General features: G+C 54.6%; 1 protein-coding gene across 1 annotated transcript; it reads left to right on the top strand.

The window, feature by feature from the left end:
• The first annotated feature begins 8,044 nt into the window (after nt 1-8,044).
• Nucleotides 8,045-13,835, top strand: LOC135283883 (glutamine-rich protein 2-like). The gene is made up of 15 exons (XM_064395024.1): nt 8,045-8,437; nt 8,734-8,814; nt 8,899-9,000; nt 9,249-9,353; nt 9,542-9,633; nt 9,775-9,889; nt 10,175-10,297; nt 10,513-10,587; nt 10,897-11,061; nt 11,218-11,330; nt 11,957-12,022; nt 12,306-12,371; nt 12,959-13,100; nt 13,271-13,364; nt 13,657-13,835. The coding sequence occupies exons 1-15, from the start codon at nt 8,183-8,185 to the stop codon at nt 13,833-13,835; spliced, it is 1,773 nt and encodes a 590-aa protein (XP_064251094.1). The 5' UTR covers nt 8,045-8,182.
• Nucleotides 13,836-27,284: the final 13,449 nt, after the last annotated feature.

A 27,284-nucleotide genomic window follows, 5' to 3' on the forward strand; every position in this document is an offset into this window, starting at 1 on the left:
CAGAGGTAAAGAAGAAATGAACAAGGAGAATTCTGCTCTTACTGTCGTGAAAACAATATCTGGAAAAAAACTATACATAATAAAAAGACTGAAAAGTGGACCAATTAACATTGTTATCACAACCAGAAAGAAATAAATGCTTTAATTTTCATATTAGGGATTTTTTTCATATTAGGGATTAGGCATTCTTTACTGCAAAGCCAGATGTATGGGGGATGGCTGCACAGAGAGTACATGCTGTGTACAGGAAAAGCCCCTGTTGAAATACTGTATTTGTCATCATATTCATAACTATTCTCAGAAGAAACACACATATGGCAATAATTTCCCCCAAGACATGAATATACATTCCTCCCCTCAGCACATGCACTCTTCTGCCCTGGGAGTCTCCATGGCAGTCTCGGGTGGTCGGTGAACCCACAGTCATACCTGACCACGTGGTGAAATGGTGCTTCTTTGCAAATGAGGAGAAAAGTTGGTATAGCTGGCCGGGTATTTAATTAGTGAAAGCTTAGATCGATGGGCTGTAGATTGACTCCCCTCCTTGGTAAAAGTTTATCCTGCTTTTGATGGTGTGGTTCCATGGACTTGGCAAAATGAGCATAGTGTGGAGCCTGCCAGGAGCAAGCAATTGTTCATCTGGCAGCAGCATGAGAATTGAGAAATCAATAACAAATGGATGATAGGAGATTAATGAATGAAGAGAAATATGTAATTCATAGGCAATGACCATTAATTTGTTTGCTGAAAATACATAGTGAAAAGTTTAGAGAGTGGGTGTGCATTCTGAGTGGAGCTACTCCCACGTACCCCAGTGCTGGGAATAAAGTAATGCCTGATAACTAATAGTAAAAATAGTGTAGGACACTTTGATTTATCCCAGTGTTTTCAGATGCAGTGGGGAAAGGCTCACCGTGTCTTTCAGGAAGGTTTTTATTTACCTAATAGAAGAAAAATGTTATTTCTCGGACAACAATTGTCCCAGAGTTTACTCTCTGCTGATGAGACGTCTCTGGTGGAGCACTGGGTTCCCAGTCCTGTCCAGCTACTTGAGGGCTGTCGAAGTCTCCCGGGGTTGGAGTGGCTGGAGGAGCCCTGGTGCCCTGGAGACGTGTCGGGGGGCCATGCCTGGCCGGTGATGCCGAGAGGTGGCAGGGCCTGGGGGAGAGGCAAGGCTGAGCCCCCAGGCCCCGGGGCTGCCCCGTCTGGGTCAGCTCAGCCAGCTCAGAACGGGGCAGCAGGAGGGTCACCTGCTTGGCCAGAGACCCGCAGGGAGCAGGTGCAGACCCAGCAGACAGCCAGTCTCTTGTCCCCCTGCTCCCCGTGCCCTGACAGGGCCACACCTGGCTCATCCAGTGTCCTGGTCACCACAGGAAGCTGGTCATTGCGGCCCCTCGGCATGTGTCCACCCCTGCCCAGCAGCTGGGCCACTCTGGGCTGGGAAGGAGAGAGCAGCTGGCTGAAAGGCAGGGTCCAGTCCAGCATTCCCTAGCAACCCTCCCAAAGCAGCTGTGCCCGAGGAAACTGAAGGCACAAATTCACCCAGGATCCTCAGCATTGCCCGGCCCGCCCCCAGTACACGTGCCATGTCCTCACCTGCATCATCCCTACCTTATTGGGGCGGGTCACGAGTCCCTGCAGAAATGCACTGGTACGGGGAGTGCTGAACAGCTGGCAGTTTGAAACTGCTGCTGTGATGGTCCCCAGAGCTCTGTGGCACATGGGAGCCACCGCCACGGACCACTGGCCTCCTGTGGGATGGGGCAGAGGATCCTCAGTGCCCAGCCCTGTGGCACCCTGGGCACCACCCTGCTGTGCCACGGAGGGGACTGGCAGTGCTGCCTGCAGGGGCATGTCCCTGCCAGCTCCTGTCCACCTGCTGCAGGAGCCCCAAGCCCATCCACCCGGCTGGATCTGCTGGCTCTGTCCCCACGGCCAGGTGTGCTGGCCATGGCCGTGGCAGGTCCCTGTGCACAGGACACCAGCTGGCAGGAGCTGGTCTGTCCCAGCTGCAGGGCTTGGTTTTGGGAACTCCTTTCACAGGAAGCACACAACTCCCCACCAAGCTTGAGCTCAAATTGAAAACAGACACAGCTCATCAGATGTGCTTTCAGCAACCTTGGGACAGAGATGTGGGTGAGACAGGGCAGGGCAAGGCAGGGAATGCAAAACCCCCCAGGCCTGGGGCAAGCACTGGCCCTCCACAGCTGCCTTCTGCTCCCCAGCTCTGCCCAGCCCCGCCAGGCTCCTCTGCCCCAGCCCAGGTGCAGAGCCCTCCTTGCTGTGGCAGGGCTACGCTGCACCCCAGGAGCCAGGGATGTGTCCTCAGGTGTTGTATTGTGTTTATTGGGTATGGTTTTGTTGAGCTGTACATTTGGTTTGCCCCATGTACCCCTACAGTTACTATGGTTCTACCCTGATCCCCTCTCTCCTTTTGATGGCCCATTTGTCTAGTATCTCTCCTCCCCATATCCCCTGGCAACCTATGTATCCATCCCTTGTTCCCTCCCTGGTGCCCTGTCCGTCACTCGATGGCCCAGCCTTCCCATCTAGAATCTTCCACCCAGGGCATCAAGTGATTGGTTCAGGGACCAAGGCCCCTCCCTATGCTCTCTCCTATTGGTTTTCCCATTGTGTCTGTCACCCACACCTGACATCCCTCTGTTTCCCCATTGGTTGTTCACCCCTCTTTAAAAACTATTGGCAAGCCCCAGTTCGGGGTTTCAGTTGGTAGAATTCCCTGGTGACAATAAACCGGACTCAGCTACCTCTGAAGTCCGTCTCTTTACTCCTGCGGGTTGCAGCTCTCTTTCGCTACTGCGGGTCCTCATCATCCCAAGGCTGAAAGCCTTAGGCGGTCTCCAAACCCGACCCGGGAACAGGGGAGTGCCCCAGCGCTGCAGGCAGTACTGGCCGCAGCCTGCTGGGATTTGGCTTGAGGCCAGCCGCCGCTGCACTCAGGGCCCATACCTTTGGCTGTGCTGTGGCTCCTTGTTGGGGGGCATTGGCTGCAAATACGGCAGTGTCTCGGGGTACCTGGGGAGGGCAGGAGTCACAGGGGTGTGACAGGGGACCAAGAACCTGTTCCTGTTGGAGGCGGCACCCACAAACCCATGGGATTGTACCCCATGGCATCCCGCTGCCTGTAGCCCTTGGGATGAGTGCCCACAGCCCCTGCTGATGGGCAGGGCTGCAGAGGGGGCTCCCCACATCGGCACCTCCCCAGGAGACACGGGCACCCCTGTGCCCAGCAGGGTCACTGCTGGCACCCATCTCCCCCATGCCAGCCCCGCTGCCCCCGTGCCCTGGTGCTACTCACTGGCCAGGAACCTGCACAGTGAGCATGCGGTCACAGGACAGGCACGTGAAAGGCACTGGCAGCTGCCTGAGGAGGGTGAGGGAAGAGGGCTGGCTGAGCTCCTGGGGCCACAGCCCTGCAGCACACAGGCAGCAGCTGGCGGGCAGCAGCCAGGCGCTGGGCAGCTCACGGCACAGGGTCACGGCGTTTGCAGGCTGAACCGTGGGCTCTTGAGCCTCTTTCTCCCCATCCCCAAGGTGCTGGCTGAGGCCAGGGGAAGGCCACAGGAACCCATGTCACCATCCCAAGCAGCCCCTGCAGCGCTTGCAGCCCCTCTCGGGCACCAAAGTCCCCTGTGTGCATGGCAGGAGGGCAGGGCATGATCCAGCTCTGGGACACGGCGTGTCACAGCCCTGCCTGGGAGGAGCAGTTGCCCTCTCCCAGCCTGGCTTCTGGGAGCCTTTGCACCCACAGCCCCATTTTGCTTTGGGAGGGCTCTGTCCTGCAGGTGCCCTCTCCTTGTTCTTCCTTGCCTGTGTGCAACCTGCTGCTGGTGGAAGGAGAAGGTGCAGCTGCTTCATCAGCTTCCCTGAGGTTCATTTAGCAGTGGAATTGGTGCCGTGGCAGGGGACCAGAGGGGCAGTGTGTGGGAGAGCTGGAGGGAATGGGATCATCGCTGTCCCCAAAAAGCCATCAGTGTCTCCATCACACTCACTTCTTAATCCCAGCGGCGTTTTCACGCCTCAACTTATTCTCGAGAGCCTCCATGTTCCTGTTCCAGGAGCCAGCTGGAAAGGACTCGACCAGCCTCTCCAGCCACACCGGACATCAACAGCCCCCAGCCCGATGGACAGGACTCAGCACCCAGTGCTCGATCTCCCACATCTGGTCAGAAGCAAGAAACGCCGGAGACAGCAGTCATCAGAATGATGACTTTTTAGTTTTATTAAGTTAGTTAATAATTAGCGTTCAGTTATTTAGTTAATAAAAACCCTTAAAATTCCAGGCCGGGCCTTGTCTCACCAGCCTCTCTCCTCCCCGCTCTCCCTGGGGCTCCGTCAGCTCCTTGCCCCTGCTGTGGCTCTGCCTCCGGGCTGAGCAGGTCGAGCCCGGGCCAGCCCTGAGGCTGCTGCTGCTCCCGTGGCGGCTGCGGGGCAGCTCCGAGGCTCCGGGCCCGCTGCGGCAGCAGGAGCAGCGCTGCAGAGCCCGCGGCCCTGAGGGGCTGGCAAGCCACGGGCAGATGGCCATGGGGCCCGGCGGGCACTGCTGGCGCTGCTGCTCTCGGCTGCCGCCTGAAATCCTTACAGGCAGCCCTGACGCCGACTCAGGAGCCGCCTGGAGCCGTGCCCGAGGGCTGGCCCCGGCCCCCAAGTGCGCACTCGTCCCCTCATCTCTGCACTGGCACATCCCGAGCTCGTGTGGCAGCTTCCTCCTCCTCCTCCTCCTTTCTGAGGGGCAGCGTCAGGGGCTGGCCCAGCGGCTTTCCTCCCGCACTGCGGCAGCCCCTTGCCCACAGCTCCTGTCAGCAGCCGGAGCTGCTTTCCTTTCCAGCCGGGCAGCCCCGCCGTGTCCCGCAGCCTGCGCCGGATCCTGCCCAGTGCCGGCGAGACCCGGCGGCTGGGCCCGGCCGTGCCGGGCAAGAGCAGCTCCCTAGGCGGGGGAGCACAGGGGGACATGGGGGGACACACGGGGGACGCACGGCGGGCAGCGCTTCCCCGTGTCCCCATTGCCGCAGAGCAGCGCCGTGTGCCGGGGCTGGCACGGAGCCCAGCACCCAGGAATGTCTGTGCTCTGACGGGAGAAAGGACACTGCAGGCATGCTTCTCACTCACCATGGCGTGCAGCAATAAAACCTTCGGCCAGTTCATGGCAGTTAATGTGGCAGTCAGTGGTACCTTGAGAGCGCAGTAACAAATCAAGGCGGCCCAAGGTATTGATGGGGCTCTGTGGACACCTAAAGTAGAACGTGTCATAAATGCTTATAGGTAATAAAGAAATAAATAAATAAATGCCGTGGGTAATAAATACTTACACCATCTGGAACCATGCCTGCACTTTGGTGGAGCTCTCACCTCTGCATCCACAGCTGTAGTTGGGCTTCGCAATAAAGAAATGCCTGATTCTGAATACTGCATTTTTGTTAATTTTTATTCCTGAATTTCGGTGACAGGTGACCTCCACCATTGTCCATCCTGGAGCAGGGCCAGGGCGAGGGACAGTGCATGCTGCTGCCCTGCCCAGAGCTGGCTGGGTACTGTACATGTGCACATAACACCTGATGTCCTGGGATCCTACTACCATTTTCCTTCAGAACACTCTCTGAAGCACTAGAGGGAGATTTCTTGAAGATGTTTAGGCTTTGTGTGTGCACAAAACGGCCTGGTGAAGCCAAAATGAGCAGGAAAGCAAGGAGCAGAAGACACTGAGCTGGTAGAAAGGGACAAGAAGAAAAGAAGAAATGTGACCATCCCTCCCGTGGCACCAGCACCGCAGTTAACAGCAGCCTGTGAGCTGCAGGAGGGCACCGAGCATGCTGGGCAGCATCAGCCTGCTCCCTGCTTGCCAGAGGGGTCGACAACCTGCCCTTTCCCCCTGGATCTGCTGTGGACAAGTCAAACACGGGGTAGTTTTGGGCAGGGCAAAGCAGCCAACGACTGCGTGAGCCAAGTTTCACTCCTGGTCCCTGGGGCAGGGGCCTGGCTGGGCTGAGCCAGACGACAGGGCATGAGCAGCTGGTGCTCAGAGGTGGCAAGTGCCCCTGAAGGGCACCGGTGCCACTGCTCCCCATCAGCGTGCAAGAACCAGAGCATGGAGCCTCTCCCTCTTGCCGAGCTGCTCCCCCTTTGCTCTCCCCGTTGCTGGCAAGGAGCGCCCGCTCCCTGCCCTGTACTCACCCACTGCTCCCTGTGGAAATGCCCTCTGGAGCGCAGAGCTCTGCCCTGGCTGGTCACACGGAGGGATTTGTAGTGCCCTCTGTGCTGGGCAGGCTGAGTGGGTTCTCTGAATTAACTCCATCCTGTCCTTCTTTCACCCATACAGAAGACAACATCCACAGCCAAGGTCTCCAGCTGGAATGGAGCCTCCAAAGAAAAAAGTGAAGAAGGCAGACAAGCCAGCTTAATTCATGTTCTCCATTCTTAATTTATGTTCTGTATTAATGTTCTAAATTATTGGTTCTTCTTTTTTATTCTAACTTCCTATTCCTATTTCATTGTTCTTTATTCATTGTTCTTATTTCATGTTCATCATTCATTGTTCACTTCTTGTTCTTGTTGTTCTTCACTGCTCTTATTTCATCTTCCTATGTCTCTTACAAGACATATTTGAGCAATAAACAACACAGCACTGAAATGAACTTACTTTGCTCTATTTTTCCCTAGATGTGCTGCTTATTACAAGCCTTGTCATGTCCCTGGAGATTAACTTCACTTGGTCACTACTGCAGACAGTGCCTTTGATACTGGTTTTCTTTCTCATACTGTATGCAATAAACAGCTCAAGAAATTAGGGACAAGAAAAAATCATGAAGGGTGAAAAAAACAAACGGAGGCAATAGTGATTAGAGACCTTAAAGCTAAGAAGATGTGCCAGAGAGGATTTGCAGGCGTCTCCCATGTTCACATGTCGGACAAAGAAACAGCAGAAGGTGGCTGACAAGGTCAGGGTGCAGGAAATATATTCCCTTTCCATGTTGTCAGGTTTCCCAATGCTTGAAAGCCGATTTGAGAGTCCTCAATGGTTTATTTCCTCTGCTGGCTCATAAGTCAGCTCTGTATCCCCTCACCCAAAGGTTGCTGCTGTAGAGTTTTGAAGCAGGAAGGAGAAGGGGTGAACGGAGCGTGTTTTGGAAAGGGGCAGGTGGGGGTGGATGGCAGGTGTTCAAGGGAAGAACTTGGCTTGTCTTCCCACACAATCTTGGGGACATTGGCAGGAGAAATGATTTCATTGTCTTCTTTATGGACTGTCAAGCTGACATAAAACCTGACTTGGAGGAAATGGTACAAAGGCTTCACCCACAGAGACTCTCTGCCCTGAACTCCTGAGGAGAAAGGAGTCTGTGCCCCAACAACCCTACAGCTCAGCCAGGGGCTCACGGGGCTCCTCCTGCACCCCCAGCATGAAGAACAGCACCCCACTGCTTCCCCGGCAAAGGCTGATCCCAATGGATGCTCCAAACCTGGCCCTGGGTTTGCAGCAGTGAAGCAACTGGCTTAGGTGTAACACACATCTTCAACGGATAAAAAAGAAAGACAATGAGGCTGTACCCTCCTGGCAGACCTTGGAGCATGTTTTGGCAAATAAAAGGACTACAAAAGGGCTGGAGGTGGACTTTGCACAAGGGCCTGACATGGGAACAGCTTCACACTGAGAGAGGGGAGAGATCGGTGGGATATTGGGAAGAAATTCTTCCCTGTGAGCGTGGTGATGCCTTGCCACAGTCTGCACCATTCCTGGAAATGTCCAAGACCAGGTTAGGTGGCACTTGCAGCAACCTGGTCTAGCGGAAAATGTTCCTTGACCTGTCCCTGACTGGGCCTGAAACGAGATGATCTTTTAGGTCCCTTCCAGCCCCAGCCATTCCAAGGCTCCATTAATCTATGACTTCATGAGTCTGGAACCCACTGGTTACCAGGAGTGGAGTGGTGCGTTGCCTGGCAACGGGTGTTGTGATGAGGAGGGCCACCAGCACCCTGGTTCCAGTACTGCAAGGGACAAGGTAGGAGGATGGAGCCTGCTGGCTACTCATCCTTTTCCTTATCACGTTTGCTCATTTCTTCTATCACGCCTTTTGTTTAACCCATTTGTCACCAATTTTGCTCATCCCTGACAGACCCAACTGGGCAGGAAGGCGTCTGACAAATCAGGGACAGAGTGTGTGCAGTCATGGCAACATCCCTGGACACACTCAGCCTCTCCCAGATGCTGGATCTCGCCATTGGGACACCCCAGAAGGGGGCCATTCAGTTTGCAGCCATGAGAAAACTGCTGCAGGCTGTGCTGGAGCACCTGGACGTGCAGTACCTGACCAGCCAGGAGCCGTGGCCAGGCCAGCTGAGTGGCCCCTCACTTGCTGATGTGGCTGCTGAAGTGAAAGAATTTAAGAAGGAGATGAAAGAGTATAAGAAACACACGTCCAAGGTAGAGGCTCTTCCCCGCCCCTGGGCACTCCCCCAGCAGACAGCCCCTCTCTGCTTCCTCACACAGCCGTGCTTGGCTCTGCCCTCACTGCCCTGGCAGAGCCGCTGGCAGGGGCTCTTTGCTGTCTGGATGGGCTTCAGTGCTCTGGCACTGAGCCCGGCTGGGGCAGGTGGCACTGGGACTCTCCCTGCTCACCTGGCTGAGCCATGGGCTGCCCGTGGCAGGGTGGGGCTCTTTGGGGTGTTGCTGCCCTGGCCATCACCTCTGACATCCCTGATTCTTGAATTGCTTCACAGGTTCTTAGTGAGGAGATTGGTGGGATAAAGGCAGAAAATTCCCGCATAGCAGAGAACCTGAAGAAGTTCCAGGAGACACAGGTCTGTGCAGACCACTGTGGTTCTCAAGTCATATTTCCAAAACACACTCACCAGTGACTTGTCCCTTACAATGCTTTCTCCTAGACCCTGGTGGTTTCCGAGCATCTCGAGGAGATTGAAAAGTTAAAGGCTGGCCAGCGGCATTTGTCAGGGGAACTGAACAAGGTCCAGATGTCACGGAACCAGGTGAGCTGCTGCTGGGAGCAAGTTTTGGGTCTGAGACTGCAGCCCGTACCCTCTGCCCTGCTGGTTGGAAGCTCAGCACTCTTGGCCCTGCTAGATGCATGGACCGTGCTGCCTGCAGAGCCCTGCCAGCCTGGCTGAGCTTGGCCCTGCACTGTCCCCAGTGCTTGGCAAACCACAGCAGGGCTCGAGGGCTTGCGGGTCCCCACTGACCCTCCCTGAGGCTCACTGCCACCACTGCTCTCTCCTAGGACATGACTCTCATCCAGGATCTGCGTGAGGAGGTTGACAAGATAAAGACAACACAGCTCCTCATGGAAGGAGACATAAAGAAGCTTAAGGAGTCTCTTGCCTTAGTGAGCTGTTGGGTCATGTAATCTTTGGGCTCTCATGGGGAACTTCAATGTGGCTCCACAATCAGTTTTTGGTGTCAGGGCCTCAGGCCCAGGTGGAGGACCGTGGGGCTGCCCATGCAGCTAAAGGGCCCACACGCTGGGACAACATGATGGCTGGGCCCTGACTCTACTGTCACTGTCCTTTCCAGATGAAGAAGCTGGAGGAAGACCTTAAAAAGCTGAGGAAGGATACAGCCAAGTGGAAAGAAGAGAGCAGCAAGGAGATCTCTCAGCAAATTGAGTAAGAGGACAGGAGTGGGTTTCATACCCTGGGGGGCTGCAAGGGAGCCCAGATGGTCTGGCTGCATCCTGGTTTGTGGGCACAAGGTGCCCAGCAGCCCTGCAGGGGTAACCCTGCCCTTGCCCCCATCCCGCTGGCCAGGGCTTTGCGGCAGGAGACAAGGCGTGAGCTGCAGAAGATGGGAGAGCAGCAGGAGAGGAGGAATGCCATGCTGGAGCAGATGCTGAATGAGACAGCCGACCAGCTGAATGAGCAGGTGAGGTCCTGGGGGAGCACTCCCACCACTCCTGGCACGGTCCTGTTGCAGCTCCATGCCACATCTTCATGCTCTGTTGTGCTTTGCTGTAATCTTATGGGAGAGCCAAATTGCCCAAATTGGCCTGGACCAGTCAGTGGCATGGACAGTAATTAAAGCCTTGATACAAATGTCCTCTTGACATGGTGGGCTCATGGCCACTGACTGAGTCATGTGTGTTTGCCCCTGAGGAGCAAACAGACCCCCCTTGGGTCAGCACCTTATGTTCTTCCATCCCGGGAGCAGGATCAGGAGCTGAGACAGCAAATGGAAGCCAAGTTTTTGCAGATCCAAAAAGACTATGAGAAACTCAACCTTGCCTCAGGGATGCTCCAGAAGGACTCTCAACAAAAGCAGAAGGATATCACGGTAGGTGGCTGAAACCCCTTTTTGGTCAGAGCATCCCCCAAGACGACTCCATTCAGGGATCACAAGGAATCTCCTGCTGACCTCCTCACAGCACTGTGCTGGTCCCAAGTGCATTCCCTTGAGGTTTTTGGGCAGGGGGAGAGGGGTGTGCTTCTACATCCTGCAGTGTGCCACCACCTTACTGTGGTGTCATGAGTTCCTTTCTGTGCTGAAAGATGCTGTTCCAGTCTCTGGAGAAGCTGCAGAAGGAGAAGGCAGATCAGCAGGACATGCTGGCAGCAATGGACATGGTACAGTCTAGAGGGGCCTCTGTACCAGCCCAGGGGCTCCCGGGCAGGGTGACAAATGCCCCTTGCCCTTGGGGGCTGGGGGCCAGAACTGGTGTGGGGAGGGAGAATTTCCTGAGTTCAGGGGGTCCCTCACCCTCCAGATGGTGGGACCAAGCTCACCAGGCTGACGGGGCAAATGGGGCCACAGCAGCCTGAAAGGGCCATGCTGGCCTGGGGGAAGCACTCCTCCCTCTCCCCTCACACACGCTGGCCCTGCCTGTCCTTCCTCATCCCTTTCCCCACCGCTCTCCTGCTCTTCCCCTCTGCTAGAAGGCGGACAAAGCTGCCTTGGGCAGCAAAGTCAATTGCAGCCAATTTGAAGAGAACATGGAGGAGCTGGATGAGAGGATGGAGGAGTTGCAGAGCCAGATTTCAGGCCAGGAGCAGCACTGGAATAAGATGCAGCAGCAGATCAGTGATGCAATGGAAGAGAAGGTGAGGGGTACCTCATCCCCACCTTGAGGAACTGGCACCTTTGGGACTTGGCAGCCTGAGACAGCATCCCTCTGAGGATCCCCCTCCAGGCTTTTCCCGGGAGAGCTCCATGTCACCTCCTGGGGCAGCTGGCTGAGGCTGTGCACCTGTTCACAGCTGGATCGCCTGGAGCTGAAGACGTTCCGCAAACACCTGGAGGACTCCTGGAACAGGAACATGGAAGAGCTCGAGAATAGGCTGTCGCGTGAAAATGCTGCTGGGTATAAGAAGTGAGTGTGATGGAGACACTGATGGCTTTGGGGACAGTGATGATCCTATTCCCTCCAGCTCTCCCACACACTGCCCCTCTGGTCCCCTGCCACGGCACCAATTCTGCTGCTAAATGAACCTCAGGGAAGCTGATGAAGCCGCTGCACCTTATCCTTCCACCAGCAGCAGGTTGCACACAGGCAAGGAAGAACAAGGAGAGGGCACCTGCAGGACAGAGCCTTCCCAAAGCAAAATGGGGCCGTGGGTGCAAAGGCTCCCAGAAGCCAGGCTGGGAGAGGGCAACTGCTCCTCCCAGGCAGGGCTGTGACACGCCGTGTCCCAGAGCTGGATCATGCCCTGCCCTCCTGCCATGCACACAGGGGACTTTGGTGCCCGAGAGGGGCTGCAAGCGCTGCAGGGGCTGCTTGGGATGGTGACATGGGTGCCTGTGGCCTTCCCCTGGCCTCAGCCAGCACCTTGGGGATGGGGAGAAAGAGGCTCAAGAGCCCACGGTTCAGCCTGCAAACGCCGTGACCCTGTGCCGTGAGCTGCCCAGCGCCTGGCTGCTGCCCGCCAGCTGCTGCCTGTGTGCTGCAGGGCTGTGGCCCCAGGAGCTCAGCCAGCCCTCTTCCCTCACCCTAATCAGGCAGCTGCCAGTGCCTTTCACGTGCCTGTCCTGTGACCGCATGCTCACCGTGCAGGTTCCTGGCCAGTGAGTAGCACCAGGGCATGGGGGCAGCGGGGCTGGCGTGGGGGAGATGGGTGCCAGCAGTGACCCTGCTGGGCACAGGGGTGCCACTGTCTGCTGGGGAGGGGCTGATGTGGGGAGCCCCCTCTGCAGCCCTGCCCATCAGCAGGGGCTGTGGGCACTCATCCCAAGGGCTACAGGCAGCGGGATGCCATGGGGTACAATCCCATGGGTTTGTGGGTGCCGCCTCCAACAGGAACAGGTTGTTGGTCCCCTGTCACACCCCTATGACTCCTGCCCTCCCCAGGTCATCCGAGACACTGCCTTATTTGCAGCCAATGCCCCCCAGCAAGGAGCCACAGCACAGCCAAAGGTAAGGGCCCTGAGGACACATCTCTGGCTCCTGGGGTGCAGCATAGCCCTGCCACAGCAAGGAGGGCTCTGCACCTGGCCTGGGGCAGAGGAGCCTGGCGGGGCTGGGCAGAGCTGGGGAGCAGAAGGCAGCTGTGGAGGGCCAGTGCTTGCCCCACGTCTGAGGGGTTTTGCATTCCTTGCCCTGCCCTGCCCTGTCTCACCCACATCTCTGTCCCAAGGTTGCTGAAAGCACATCTGATGAGCTGTGTCTGTTTTCAATTTGAGCTCAAGCTTGGTGGGGAGTTGTGTGCTTCCTGTGAAAGGAGTTCCCAAAACCAAGCCCTGCAGCTGGGACAGGCCAGCTCCTGCCAGCTGGTGTCCTGTGCACAGGGACCTGCCACGGCCATGGCCAGCACACCTGGCTCTGGGGACAGAGCCAGCAGATCCAGCCGGGTGGATGGGCTTGGGGCTCCTGCAGCTGGTGGACAGGAGCTGGCAGGGACATGTCCCTGCAGGCAGCACTGCCCGTCCCCTCCCTGGCACAGCAGGGTGGTGCCCAGGGTGCCACAGGGCTGGGCACTGAGGATCCTCTGCCCCATCCCACAGGAGGCAGTTGGTCAATGGCAGGGTCCCCCGTGTGCCGCAGAGCTCTGGGGACCATCAGAGCCGCAGCTCCACCATGCAGAACATCAAGGCTTCTCCATATACAAGTGCAGAGCTGCAGCGTTTCCTGGTACTCCACAACAAGGTAGGCATGATGAAGGTGGGGACACAGAATGGCGACTGAGGCTTGATGGCATTGCTGACTATCCAGGGGCAATCTGTGCCTTCAGTTCCCAGGGAGACCTGGGTTGGGAGGTTCATTGGGGGATGCTGGATTGGGCCCTGCATTGCAGCCAGCTGCCCTCTCCTCCTCAGCCCAGTGTGACCCTGCTGCAGCCCAGTGACGGACACATCTCCAGGAGCCGTAATGACCAGCATCGTATGGCAATCAGGACAGAGGACGCATCAGGTATGGCCCCGTTAGGGCATGGGGGATAATGAACAGGGGGCTGATTATCTGCTGGGTACGGGCTGTAGAATGAATAAGGCTCTGTGTGCAGATCTGGCTAATGTGGCATGGGTATTTTGCGTCTGGGGTAAGAAGGAAGGGGCAGAATGGATTGGGAGGACTGGTACATGGGGTAACTGAGCTTGGAGCTGGAGTGAGGTGGGAAAATGGCCATGGCCAGTGTGGGACAAGTGCTTGAGTTCTGGTGGGTGGGGCCAGCACCTGTGGCAGCTCACCCTCACTTCACCCCCAGGCCCTGCCGCCTCACGAGAGCACCAGCCACGAACAGCTCCCCGACAGGTCTCACGGGCCCCAGGGCTCGACCAGCCTCTCCAGTCCTGCCGGACATCAACAGCCCCCAGCCACATGGACAGGACTCATCACCCAGTCCTCGACCTGGGACATCTTGTCCGAAGCGAGAAACGCCTGTAACAACAGTCATCAGAAAGATGACATTTTAGTTGTATTAAATTAGTATATAATTAGTTAAGTAGCGTTAAGTTATCTTGTTAATAAAAACCTTTAAAATTACAGGCCGGGCCTTGTCTCACCAGCCTCTCTCTTCCCCGCTCTCCCTGGTGCCCCTTCAGCTCCTTGCCCCTGCTGTGGCTCTGCCTCCGGGCCAGCCCTGCTGCTGCTGCTGGTCAGGGCAGAGAGTCTCCATGGGTGAAGCCCAACAGCAGTTAGAATGCAAAGTAATGAAGAGAATGATGGGATTGAGAATGGATGACCATTGATTCCTTTGTTTGCAAAAAACAGATAACTAAGTCAAAATTTTTTCTGTGTGTGTGGCTCGAACTATCCGCTCCACTCGTCCTGAGAAGAATAAAGTAACGCCCAACTTGCCAAAACTAAAAGGATAGTCTTTGAGGATTTCATTTATCCTGGTTTTGGTGACAGTTGCTAATGGCCCAGGTGGAACTTTCCTCCTTCTTTTGCTCCATGGATTCATGGGATCGAGAGGACTCCGGTGCACTCCAAAGATTTTTCCGGAAGATCCTCTGATGCCCTAATCCAGTGGGTTCAAGGCAAAGAGCCCTGGGATTTTAGGAAGGTCGTTCAGACACACTGTTAACTCCAGGTGGAGGAATTGTGGTAATGGCAAAAGTGGGGGAAGAGGCTGAGAGAGGGCATGCTCAGAATGTTCAGCAGGGAATGCTGGACAAGTATTTCCCGCCTGCACATCCCTGGTGGGAGGAGGGGGAAAACACTGTCACTGTGTTGGTGTGCACCAATGGAATTCCAGGGAAATCAAGACACTGGAACCAGTAAGGATTCGGTTGGAGCCTGATGGAAGACTGGTCAGGCAGAACAATTATTCTTTGAAGTTAGAAGGTAGAAGAGGGTTAGAAGAATGAATTGCTAAATTTTGGAAGATGGGTCACTAAGGGAATGTGAGTCACAATATAGGACTCCTCTCCTGCCAGTAAAGGAAGCACACACTAAGGAACACAGGCCAGTACAAGATGTCAGAGCTGTCAAGGAAATAGTGTGAGACTGGTGTGAGACCCAGTGGTAGCAAGTCCTTATACACTCTTCACCTCAGTTAAGGAAACTGATGAGTCCACTGTTGTGGATGTTAAGGATGATTCTTTCTGCATTGCCCTTGAAACTGAAAGTCAACTCGAATGGAAAGTTCCTTGACGGGCCATGAAAACCAATTGAGGTGCACTGTTCTTCCTCCAGGGTTCAAAAATCACCCCACATTATTTGAGAAATGTCTCAATTTGAGACAAGTTAGGAGGAAACATCTCCTCTAAAGAAAACAGGTTTCAGCACGCCCTCCCTCCCACAGCAAGGAATTTTTTTGGAGGAAAGTGAAAAAAGCTGTTTATTTAACACACAGAGTGGAGGCAGGCATGGGAAAAAGAATGAATAACGTTAGATATTCAAGCCTTCTCATTGTGGGGTAGGCTGGTGGATTCAGAGCTCTTTCTGTAGGCGTGGCTCGGCTCCTCCCGAGTCCAGAGCCGAGATGTGCATCCCAGGGCCTCCCCTGCGGGCCAAGGCACAGGGCTGCCGGCGATGTTCTGGTGCTTCAGACCAGGGAAAAGCAAAAACCGTTCCAGGAGAAGAAGCCACAGTCCTGGAAAGACTTCTGCCATTGTCAAAGAAACGAGAAGCCAGCTGAAAGCCGAGATGTACTCCCTCTGTCTGTGCTGCACAACACAGCTGAGGGAGCCTGGGGCAGGATGTTGGAAAACCACACCAAAAGAATTTCACTGGCTTTGCACCCCTCTCTCAGACCCAGCTTAAAGTTACAGGACCCATGTCTGGGCATAAAGCAGACAATAGGAGACACAGTATCATGCTGTCACCCTGTCATGGTTTGACTCTGCCACAGTGCCAGTGCCTCCATGAATATACACTTTCTCTGGTGGCTTCTGTGAGATGTGATCAGGAACAGAGCAAAGCAGGCTCCAACTCAGGAATAAAGGAAACAAAATTTATTAATTACATCATCTAAAAAGGAACAAACACAAAACTAAGAATGAAAACCCTCCAAATACATTCCTCCTCCTCCCCTCCATTTTCTCCACAGAATGAAATAACACCATAGATTTCCAGGCCATCACCATCTCTCACATAATCAGTCCATCATCACCCCTCAAATAATCAACCCTCAAATCCATCAGGGAGAGAGGAGTCCCCCCTTGCACCATAGGCTTCCCCCAGAAACACAATTGAAACCTCTTGTGTTTCCGTGTCACTCGTGGCACCACCCAGAGAACATCGGCCCTCGTGACTTCTTCCCTCCATGTCCAGTGCTCTCACCACTGCACATGGGCCAGGACTGCTTTTAGGGTTCCCCGTTTAAGGATGCTCCACTCAGTTCCAAAAGCAGCAGTCTCTCAAATTCAGGACACCAGCCCCCCCCAAATTTAAACCCCTGGGGCCGAGCGGCCTCATGAACAGAGATCTTCCCCTCCTGGAGACAGAGGGCATCCCACACCCTCCTCAGCCGTCTCTGTTCACGCCACTGCTTCACTCTTGACTCCAACGCATTGCCTCCCCCTAAATACAGTCTCTGAGTCACAGGAAGAACATGGGTCTGTCCATGGCCATACAAGAAAGAGTCCAGCTCAAGGCCAATCCATCATCTCTTCCCACCTAGGATTCTTCTCACCTCTTCTGACATCTCTCACATGCACCAACTTTCCTCATACTTGCCCATTTCTTCATACTTCATCTTTCTCTCCTCATTCTGATTTAGGAGGATCAGTATTTGTAAGGTGTCCCTTATTTTACAAAGGGGTTAAAATCTGGGCCTCTGCCTGCCCAGAACTCCCACAGCTGCCGGGCACCTTCTCTCGCCGCATCCCCCACTTCTGGCCGGCCGTGCTGCCAGTCCATGATACCGAATTCCAAGGCAGCACAGGCACTGGCTCGCTCTCTCTCTGTCTCCCGTGGGGTAGGAGGGGGGCCCGATGCTTCTCAGTCTCCTCCACCCTTCCATCTTGCAAGGCCTTCACTCCCCTCCTCTGCCCGAGGCTCCGGCCTACCTCACCCGGCCGCATGGCTTCCCTCCCCCAGCCAGCCCCGGCTGGGCAGGGGAGCTCTGAGCTCCTTTACAGACTGAAACTAAGAGAGAGTTCTCCTGGCAGTTCTTGCTTTTAACCCCCTGTGTTCTCAGAGGTGGTCCATACCTTCGGTGGCCAAACCAGGTGCCAATATTCAAATCCAAGCACTGATTGGTTTGACCACAACCTCCCAAAAAACTCACTTCCGTCTTAACCCACGACACACCCCAAGACAAAAACCAATTGACAAAAGAATTGGAGGTACGGTGTTGCGCTTTGAATTTATCTTATTGATTCCTTTTTAAGTGCGTCGTTCTGTCCTCGTGCCCTCATGTTCTCCCTGAGATGGTTTACTCCTGGGTTTTACCCTCCCTCAAAGCTGTCCCTCCTGTCATTCTCCACCCCTTGTTCCAGCTCTTTCCCTGCCTGTCAAGGCAACCGAGCCCCTTCTTCCTGAACCTTCTCTGCCCCTTAACTCTCGGGCCAATCCCTGTTCGCAACATCCCTTTGGAATCCCCCTACTCCTGGAAGCCCCATTGGCGCATGTGAGCCATCCTCTGCACCCTCCTACCCCAACTGGCCCCAGATGCTTGATGTAATCCCCTCACTCCTCCCCTGAGGATTCCCTATTGGTTTGCTGTCTGTATCCACCCCCTGATTTGTATCTGTACAAAGCCCCTTGCACAGGAGTGCCTGGGGCTCTTTGTGTGAGCTCCTTTCACCTGGAATAAGCTGTTCCTTGTGGAACATCTAGACAGACAGCTTTCTCCTCTGCCTGGTTCCTGATGTGGCTTCTATCTGGCATCTTAGAGCAAGTGGCTGTAAAGGTTCTGTCTCTGGTAAATCCCCATACCCAGGCAGTTCCCTATTGCTGGTGGGGTGCTGGAGTTCTAAGAGCTGGCCAGGGCTCTGGCAGTCACTTCAGAATGGGAAAAGGAGAATGAAGATACCCCTTTGATGCAGTATGCAGGTGATACTTTAATTGCTAATGGAACTCAAGCTGGATGCATTGAAATGACTCTTAAGTTTCCTGAACATTCTGAGACTAGCCAGTTACAGGGTATCCAAGAAGAAGGCCCAAAGTGTCAAAGAAGTGCCCTAATGCCAAATCTACCTGAGGCTCATTTCCCAGGGACAGCAAAGCCTTGCAACCAAAAGGGTGGAGGGGATTTGTGAAACTCCAGAGCCAAGGTCTGTTTGCAAGTTAGGAATATTTCTAGGAATGGGTGGTTGGTGTGGGCTCAGGATTTTTAATTCTGGCCTATGGGTAAGACCTTTATATGAGACCCTGAGAATCGCCCAAGGAGGTGCTACACCAAGGAGGTGCTACAGTGGACCCCAGAATGCCAGAGGCTTTCAGAGACCCCAAGAGAGCTCTAATGCCAGCCCAGCACAGGCATTACCTGACTTGAGCAAGCCTCTTGAGCAGATTGTTCATGAGCACTGACGTGTTGCACTACGGGTGTTAGCTCAGAGGTTATGCACATGGAAAAGGGCCATAAGATATTTTTCCAAACAAGTGGACAGTGTAAGTTAAGGGATGTCCCTTAACTGCCTTTGACTTGGAGCAGGAGCTGCGCTTTAATCCAAGAAGCCCCGAATGGACCATGGGCCAGATAACGACTGCTCATGTTCCCCCCTTGGTCCTCTCTGTTCTAGAACACAAAGGAGGCCACTGGTGACCCCCAAGTCGAATGCTGAAGTATCAAGTTGTCTTGTTGGAGCAGGATGATGGGGAACTGCAAACAACTCCTTTGCCTTGCACCCAGCCACGTTCCTGGAATCTGTACCAGAAAGTCAAGAAGCCTCACAACATGCCTGTGTTCCAACGACTGAGCAGCTTCACTCCAGCAGAGGAGTTCCTCTGGTAGAAGATCCGGCCTGGGAATTGTCCACAGGTGGGAGCAGCTTTGTGAGCAAAGGAAAGCAGAAGTTTGGCTGTGCAGTAGGGCCCAATCCAAGCCGTCCCATTACCTCTTACCACCTCTGCACACAAGGCTGAGCTGCTCAGTCTATGGCAGCCTGGAATTGTCTCAGGGGAAGAATGGGAACACATGGGCTAATGCTAACCGTGCCTTTGGAGCAGTACCTGCCCACGGAGCTCTCTGGAACAAAGGAGGGCTCCTTTCAGCACAAGGATCCTCTGTCAAAGGTGGAGACATTACCAGACAATTACTAGAAAGTGTTCAGGCACCAGCCCAAGAAGCTCTCATGCATTGTAAAGCTCATCCATTAAGAAATACATCAGTTAGTGTAGGAAACCGACTGGCAGATAAAGCTGCTGAAGGGCTGGCAGAGAAAAGCATCCCAATAGTTGCTGCAACAAAATGTGTGACCTTTCTAATGTAACCCCAGAATAACAAGCCCAAGATAAAATGCTGGCAAAATAGAATGGCCCTGGATCTAAAATAGTATAAGTTTTGCCAAAAAGTTTTACTAAGTAGTTTAATAGGAATTATTGCATTTTAGTGTCTTAAGTCTTTCTAAATATCCAATGACTTAAGAGGAAGTAGTCCTAAAAGAAATAAGGTCTCTTATAAAGGGGGGATGTGTTGGAAATGATATAACTTTCTAATTTGAGATTCCTATTATTTGTTTTCATTAAGTCTGTTAATAACGGTTTCACTTAATCATAAGCAGTGCAGTTTTCCACAGGAGCATGTAGCAAGACTTTATACAAACTGCTGTTAGTGGAACACTATTTGGGAAAATTACTGAACTTTTAAGTTTTGCTAGATAACCTTGACATGATTCAGTGAACAAAGATTGGGGTAGAGAAATGGGGCTAAGAACTGGACACCAGGAATGCAGAATTTGTAGAGTGTGAGGACAAGGTGTGGAAACCAGAGGTAAAGAAGAAATGAACAAGGAGAATTCTGCTCTTACTGTCGTGAAAACAATATCTGGAAAAAAACTATACATAATAAAAAGACTGAAAAGTGGACCAATTAACATTGTTATCACAACCAGAAAGAAATAAATGCTTTAATTTTCATATTAGGGATTTTTTTCATATTAGGGATTAGGCATTCTTTACTGCAAAGCCAGATGTATGGGGGATGGCTGCACAGAGAGTACATGCTGTGTACAGGAAAAGCCCCTGTTGAAATACTGTATTTGTCATCATATTCATAACTATTCTCAGAAGAAACACACATATGGCAATAATTTCCCCCAAGACATGAATATACATTCCTCCCCTCAGCACATGCACTCTTCTGCCCTGGGAGTCTCCATGGCAGTCTCGGGTGGTCGGTGAACCCACAGTCATACCTGACCACGTGGTGAAATGGTGCTTCTTTGCAAATGAGGAGAAAAGTTGGTATAGCTGGCCGGGTATTTAATTAGTGAAAGCTTAGATCGATGGGCTGTAGATTGACTCCCCTCCTTGGTAAAAGTTTATCCTGCTTTTGATGGTGTGGTTCCATGGACTTGGCAAAATGAGCATAGTGTGGAGCCTGCCAGGAGCAAGCAATTGTTCATCTGGCAGCAGCATGAGAATTGAGAAATCAATAACAAATGGATGATAGGAGATTAATGAATGAAGAGAAATATGTAATTCATAGGCAATGACCATTAATTTGTTTGCTGAAAATACATAGTGAAAAGTTTAGAGAGTGGGTGTGCATTCTGAGTGGAGCTACTCCCACGTACCCCAGTGCTGGGAATAAAGTAATGCCTGATAACTAATAGTAAAAATTGTGTAGGACACTTTGATTTATCCCAGTGTTTTCAGATGCAGTGGGGAAAGGCTCACCGTGTCTTTCAGGAAGGTTTTTATTTACCTAATAGAAGAAAAATGTTATTTCTCGGACAACAATTGTCCCAGAGTTTACTCTCTGCTGATGAGACGTCTCTGGTGGAGCACTGGGTTCCCAGTCCTGTCCAGCTACTTGAGGGCTGTCGAAGTCTCCCGGGGTTGGAGTGGCTGGAGGAGCCCTGGTGCCCTGGAGACGTGTCGGGGGGCCGTGCCTGGCCGGTGATGCCGAGAGGTGGCAGGGCCTGGGGGAGAGGCAAGGCTGAGCCCCCAGGCCCCGGGGCTGCCCCGTCTGGGTCAGCTCAGCCAGCTCAGAACGGGGCAGCAGGAGGGTCACTTGCTTGGCCAGAGACCCGCAGGGAGCAGGTGCAGACCCAGCAGACAGCCAGTCTCTTGTCCCCCTGCTCCCCGTGCCCTGACAGGGCCACACCTGGCTCATCCAGTGTCCTGGTCACCACAGGAAGCTGGTCATTGCGGCCCCTCGGCATGTGTCCACCCCTGCCCAGCAGCTGGGCCACTCTGGGCTGGGAAGGAGAGAGCAGCTGGCTGAAAGGCAGGGTCCAGTCCAGCATTCCCTAGCAACCCTCCCAAAGCAGCTGTGCCCGAGGAAACTGAAGGCACAAATTCACCCAGGATCCTCAGCATTGCCCGGCCCGCCCCCAGTACACGTGCCATGTCCTCACCTGCATCATCCCTACCTTATTGGGGCGGGTCACGAGTCCCTGCAGAAATGCACTGGTACGGGGAGTGCTGAACAGCTGGCAGTTTGAAACTGCTGCTGTGATGGTCCCCAGAGCTCTGTGGCACATGGGAGCCACCGCCACGGACCACTGGCCTCCTGTGGGATGGGGCAGAGGATCCTCAGTGCCCAGCCCTGTGGCACCCTGGGCACCACCCTGCTGTGCCACGGAGGGGACTGGCAGTGCTGCCTGCAGGGGCATGTCCCTGCCAGCTCCTGTCCACCTGCTGCAGGAGCCCCAAGCCCATCCACCCGGCCGGATCTGCTGGCTCTGTCCCCACGGCCAGGTGTGCTGGCCATGGCCGTGGCAGGTCCCTGTGCACAGGACACCAGCTGGCAGGAGCTGGTCTGTCCCAGCTGCAGGGCTTGGTTTTGGGAACTCCTTTCACAGGAAGCACACAACTCCCCACCAAGCTTGAGCTCAAATTGAAAACAGACACAGCTCATCAGATGTGCTTTCAGCAACCTTGGGACAGAGATGTGGGTGAGACAGGGCAGGGCAAGGCAGGGAATGCAAAACCCCCCAGACGTGGGGCAAGCACTGGCCCTCCACAGCTGCCTTCTGCTCCCCAGCTCTGCCCAGCCCCGCCAGGCTCCTCTGCCCCAGCCCAGGTGCAGAGCCCTCCTTGCTGTGGCAGGGCTACGCTGCACCCCAGGAGCCAGGGATGTGTCCTCAGGTGTTGTATTGTGTTTATTGGGTATGGTTTTGTTGAGCTGTACATTTGGTTTGCCCCATGTACCCCTACAGTTACTATGGTTCTACCCTGATCCCCTCTCTCCTTTTGATGGCCCATTTGTCTAGTATCTCTCCTCCCCATATCCCCTGGCAACCTATGTATCCATCCCTTGTTCCCTCCCTGGTGCCCTGTCCGTCACTCGATGGCCCAGCCTTCCCATCTAGAATCTTCCACCCAGGGCATCAAGTGATTGGTTCAGGGACCAAGGCCCCTCCCTATGCTCTCTCCTATTGGTTTTCCCATTGTGTCTGTCACCCACACCTGACATCCCTCTGTTTCCCCATTGGTTGTTCACCCCTCTTTAAAAACTATTGGCAAGCCCCAGTTCGGGGTTTCAGTTGGTAGAATTCCCTGGTGACAATAAACCGGACTCAGCTACCTCTGAAGTCCGTCTCTTTACTCCTGCGGGTTGCAGCTCTCTTTCGCTACTGCGGGTCCTCATCATCCCAAGGCTGAAAGCCTTAGGCGGTCTCCAAACCCGACCCGGGAACAGGGGAGTGCCCCAGCGCTGCAGGCAGTACTGGCCGCAGCCTGCTGGGATTTGGCTTGAGGCCAGCCGCCGCTGCACTCAGGGCCCATACCTTTGGCTGTGCTGTGGCTCCTTGTTGGGGGGCATTGGCTGCAAATACGGCAGTGTCTCGGGGTACCTGGGGAGGGCAGGAGTCACAGGGGTGTGACAGGGGACCAAGAACCTGTTCCTGTTGGAGGCGGCACCCACAAACCCATGGGATTGTACCCCATGGCATCCCGCTGCCTGTAGCCCTTGGGATGAGTGCCCACAGCCCCTGCTGATGGGCAGGGCTGCAGAGGGGGCTCCCCACATCGGCACCTCCCCAGCAGACACGGGCACCCCTGTGCCCAGCAGGGTCACTGCTGGCACCCATCTCCCCCATGCCAGCCCCGCTGCCCCCGTGCCCTGGTGCTACTCACTGGCCAGGAACCTGCACAGTGAGCATGCGGTCACAGGACAGGCACGTGAAAGGCACTGGCAGCTGCCTGAGGAGGGTGAGGGAAGAGGGCTGGCTGAGCTCCTGGGGCCACAGCCCTGCAGCACACAGGCAGCAGCTGGCGGGCAGCAGCCAGGCGCTGGGCAGCTCACGGCACAGGGTCACGGCGTTTGCAGGCTGAACCGTGGGCTCTTGAGCCTCTTTCTCCCCATCCCCAAGGTGCTGGCTGAGGCCAGGGGAAGGCCACAGGCACCCATGTCACCATCCCAAGCAGCCCCTGCAGCGCTTGCAGCCCCTCTCGGGCACCAAAGTCCCCTGTGTGCATGGCAGGAGGGCAGGGCATGATCCAGCTCTGGGACACGGCGTGTCACAGCCCTGCCTGGGAGGAGCAGTTGCCCTCTCCCAGCCTGGCTTCTGGGAGCCTTTGCACCCACAGCCCCATTTTGCTTTGGGAGGGCTCTGTCCTGCAGGTGCCCTCTCCTTGTTCTTCCTTGCCTGTGTGCAACCTGCTGCTGGTGGAAGGAGAAGGTGCAGCTGCTTCATCAGCTTCCCTGAGGTTCATTTAGCAGTGGAATTGGTGCCGTGGCAGGGGACCAGAGGGGCAGTGTGTGGGAGAGCTGGAGGGAATGGGATCATCGCTGTCCCCAAAAAGCCATCAGTGTCTCCATCACACTCACTTCTTAATCCCAGCGGCGTTTTCACGCCTCAACTTATTCTCGAGAGCCTCCATGTTCCTGTTCCAGGAGCCAGCTGGAAAGGACTCGACCAGCCTCTCCAGCCACACCGGACATCAACAGCCCCCAGCCCGATGGACAGGACTCAGCACCCAGTGCTCGATCTCCCACATCTGGTCAGAAGCAAGAAACGCCGGAGACAGCAGTCATCAGAATGATGACTTTTTAGTTTTATTAAGTTAGTTAATAATTAGCGTTCAGTTATTTAGTTAATAAAAACCCTTAAAATTCCAGGCCGGGCCTTGTCTCACCAGCCTCTCTCCTCCCCGCTCTCCCTGGGGCTCCTTCAGCTCCTTGCCCCTGCTGTGGCTCTGCCTCCGGGCTGAGCAGGTCGAGCCCGGGCCAGCCCTGAGGCTGCTGCTGCTCCCGTGGCGGCTGCGGGGCAGCTCCGAGGCTCCGGGCCCGCTGCGGCAGCAGGAGCAGCGCTGCAGAGCCCGCGGCCCTGAGGGGCTGGCAAGCCACGGGCAGATGGCCATGGGGCCCGGCGGGCACTGCTGGCGCTGCTGCTCTCGGCTGCCGCCTGAAATCCTTACAGGCAGCCCTGACGCCGACTCAGGAGCCGCCTGGAGCCGTGCCCGAGGGCTGGCCCCGGCCCCCAAGTGCGCACTCGTCCCCTCATCTCTGCACTGGCACATCCCGAGCTCGTGTGGCAGCTTCCTCCTCCTCCTCCTCCTTTCTGAGGGGCAACGTCAGGGGCTGGCCCAGCGGCTTTCCTCCCGCACTGCGGCAGCCCCTTGCCCACAGCTCCTGTCAGCAGCCGGAGCTGCTTTCCTTTCCAGCCGGGCAGCCCCGCCGTGTCCCGCAGCCTGCGCCGGATCCTGCCCAGTGCCGGCGAGACCCGGCGGCTGGGCCCGGCCGTGCCGGGCAAGAGCAGCTCCCTAGGCGGGGGAGCACAGGGGGACATGGGGGGACACACGGGGGACGCACGGCGGGCAGCGCTTCCCCGTGTCCCCATTGCCGCAGAGCAGCGCCGTGTGCCGGGGCTGGCACGGAGCCCAGCACCCAGGAATGTCTGTGCTCTGACGGGAGAAAGGACACTGCAGGCATGCTTCTCACTCACCATGGCGTGCAGCAATAAAACCTTCGGCCAGTTCATGGCAGTTAATGTGGCAGTCAGTGGTACCTTGAGAGCGCAGTAACAAATCAAGGCGGCCCAAGGTATTGATGGGGCTCTGTGGACACCTAAAGTAGAACGTGTCATAAATGCTTATGGGTAATAAAGAAATAAATAAATAAGTGCCGTGGGTAATAAATACTTACACCATCTGGAACCATGCCTGCACTTTGGTGGAGCTCTCACCTCTGCATCCACAGCTGTAGTTGGGCTTCGCAATAAAGAAATGCCTGATTCTGAATACTGCATTTTTGTTAATTTTTATTCCTGAATTTCGGTGACAGGTGACCTCCACCATTGTCCATCCTGGAGCAGGGCCAGGGCGAGGGACAGTGCATGCTGCTGCCCTGCCCAGAGCTGGCTGGGTACTGTACATGTGCACATAACACCTGATGTCCTGGGATCCTACTACCATTTTCCTTCAGAACACTCTCTGAAGCACTAGAGGGAGATTTCTTGAAGATGTTTAGGCTTTGTGTGTGCACAAAACGGCCTGGTGAAGCCAAAATGAGCAGGAAAGCAAGGAGCAGAAGACACTGAGCTGGTAGAAAGGGACAAGAAGAAAAGAAGAAATGTGACCATCCCTCCCGTGGCACCAGCACCGCAGTTAACAGCAGCCTGTGAGCTGCAGGAGGGCACCGAGCATGCTGGGCAGCATCAGCCTGCTCCCTGCTTGCCAGAGGGGTCGACAACCTGCCCTTTCCCCCTGGATCTGCTGTGGACAAGTCAAACACGGGGTAGTTTTGGGCAGGGCAAAGCAGCCAACGACTGCGTGAGCCAAGTTTCACTCCTGGTCCCTGGGGCAGGGGCCTGGCTGGGCTGAGCCAGACGACAGGGCATGAGCAGCTGGTGCTCAGAGGTGGCAAGTGCCCCTGAAGGGCACCGGTGCCACTGCTCCCCATCAGCGTGCAAGAACCAGAGCATGGAGCCTCTCCCTCTTGCCGAGCTGCTCCCCCTTTGCTCTCCCCGTTGCTGGCAAGGAGCGCCCGCTCCCTGCCCTGTACTCACCCACTGCTCCCTGTGGAAATGCCCTCTGGAGCGCAGAGCTCTGCCCTGGCTGGTCACACGGAGGGATTTGTAGTGCCCTCTGTGCTGGGCAGGCTGAGTGGGTTCTCTGAATTAACTCCATCCTGTCCTTCTTTCACCCATACAGAAGACAACATCCACAGCCAAGGTCTCCAGCTGGAATGGAGCCTCCAAAGAAAAAAGTGAAGAAGGCAGACAAGCCAGCTTAATTCATGTTCTCCATTCTTAATTTATGTTCTGTATTAATGTTCTAAATTATTGGTTCTTCTTTTTTATTCTAACTTCCTATTCCTATTTCATTGTTCTTTATTCATTGTTCTTATTTCATGTTCATCATTCATTGTTCACTTCTTGTTCTTGTTGTTCTTCTGCTCTTATTTCATCTTCCTATGTCTCTTACAAGACATATTTGAGCAATAAACAACACAGCACTGAAATGAACTTACTTTGCTCTATTTTTCCCTAGATGTGCTGCTTATTACAAGCCTTGTCATGTCCCTGGAGATTAACTTCACTTGGTCACTACTGCAGACAGTGCCTTTGATACTGGTTTTCTTTCTCATACTGTATGCAATAAACAGCTCAAGAAATTAGGGACAAGAAAAAATCATGAAGGGTGAAAAAAACAAACCAAGGCAATAGTGATTAGAGACCTTAAAGCTAAGAAGATGTGCCAGAGAGGATTTGCAGGCGTCTCCCATGTTCACATGTCGGACAAAGAAACAGCAGAAGGTGGCTGACAAGGTCAGGGTGCAGGAAATATATTCCCTTTCCATGTTGTCAGGTTTCCCAATGCTTGAAAGCCGATTTGAGAGTCCTCAATGGTTTATTTCCTCTGCTGGCTCATAAGTCAGCTCTGTATCCCCTCACCCAAAGGTTGCTGCTGTAGAGTTTTGAAGCAGGAAGGAGAAGGGGTGAACGGAGCGTGTTTTGGAAAGGGGCAGGTGGGGGTGGATGGCAGGTGTTCAAGGGAAGAACTTGGCTTGTCTTCCCACACAATCTTGGGGACATTGGCAGGAGAAATGATTTCATTGTCTTCTTTATGGACTGTCAAGCTGACATAAAACCTGACTTGGAGGAAATGGTACAAAGGCTTCACCCACAGAGACTCTCTGCCCTGAACTCCTGAGGAGAAAGGAGTCTGTGCCCCAACAACCCTACAGCTCAGCCAGGGGCTCACGGGGCTCCTCCTGCACCCCCAGCATGAAGAACAGCACCCCACTGCTTCCCCGGCAAAGGCTGATCCCAATGGATGCTCCAAACCTGGCCCTGGGTTTGCAGCAGTGAAGCAACTGGCTTAGGTGTA

Source organism: Passer domesticus, chromosome 19, assembly GCF_036417665.1.
Source record: "Passer domesticus isolate bPasDom1 chromosome 19, bPasDom1.hap1, whole genome shotgun sequence".
NCBI lineage: Eukaryota > Metazoa > Chordata > Aves > Passeriformes > Passeridae > Passer > Passer domesticus.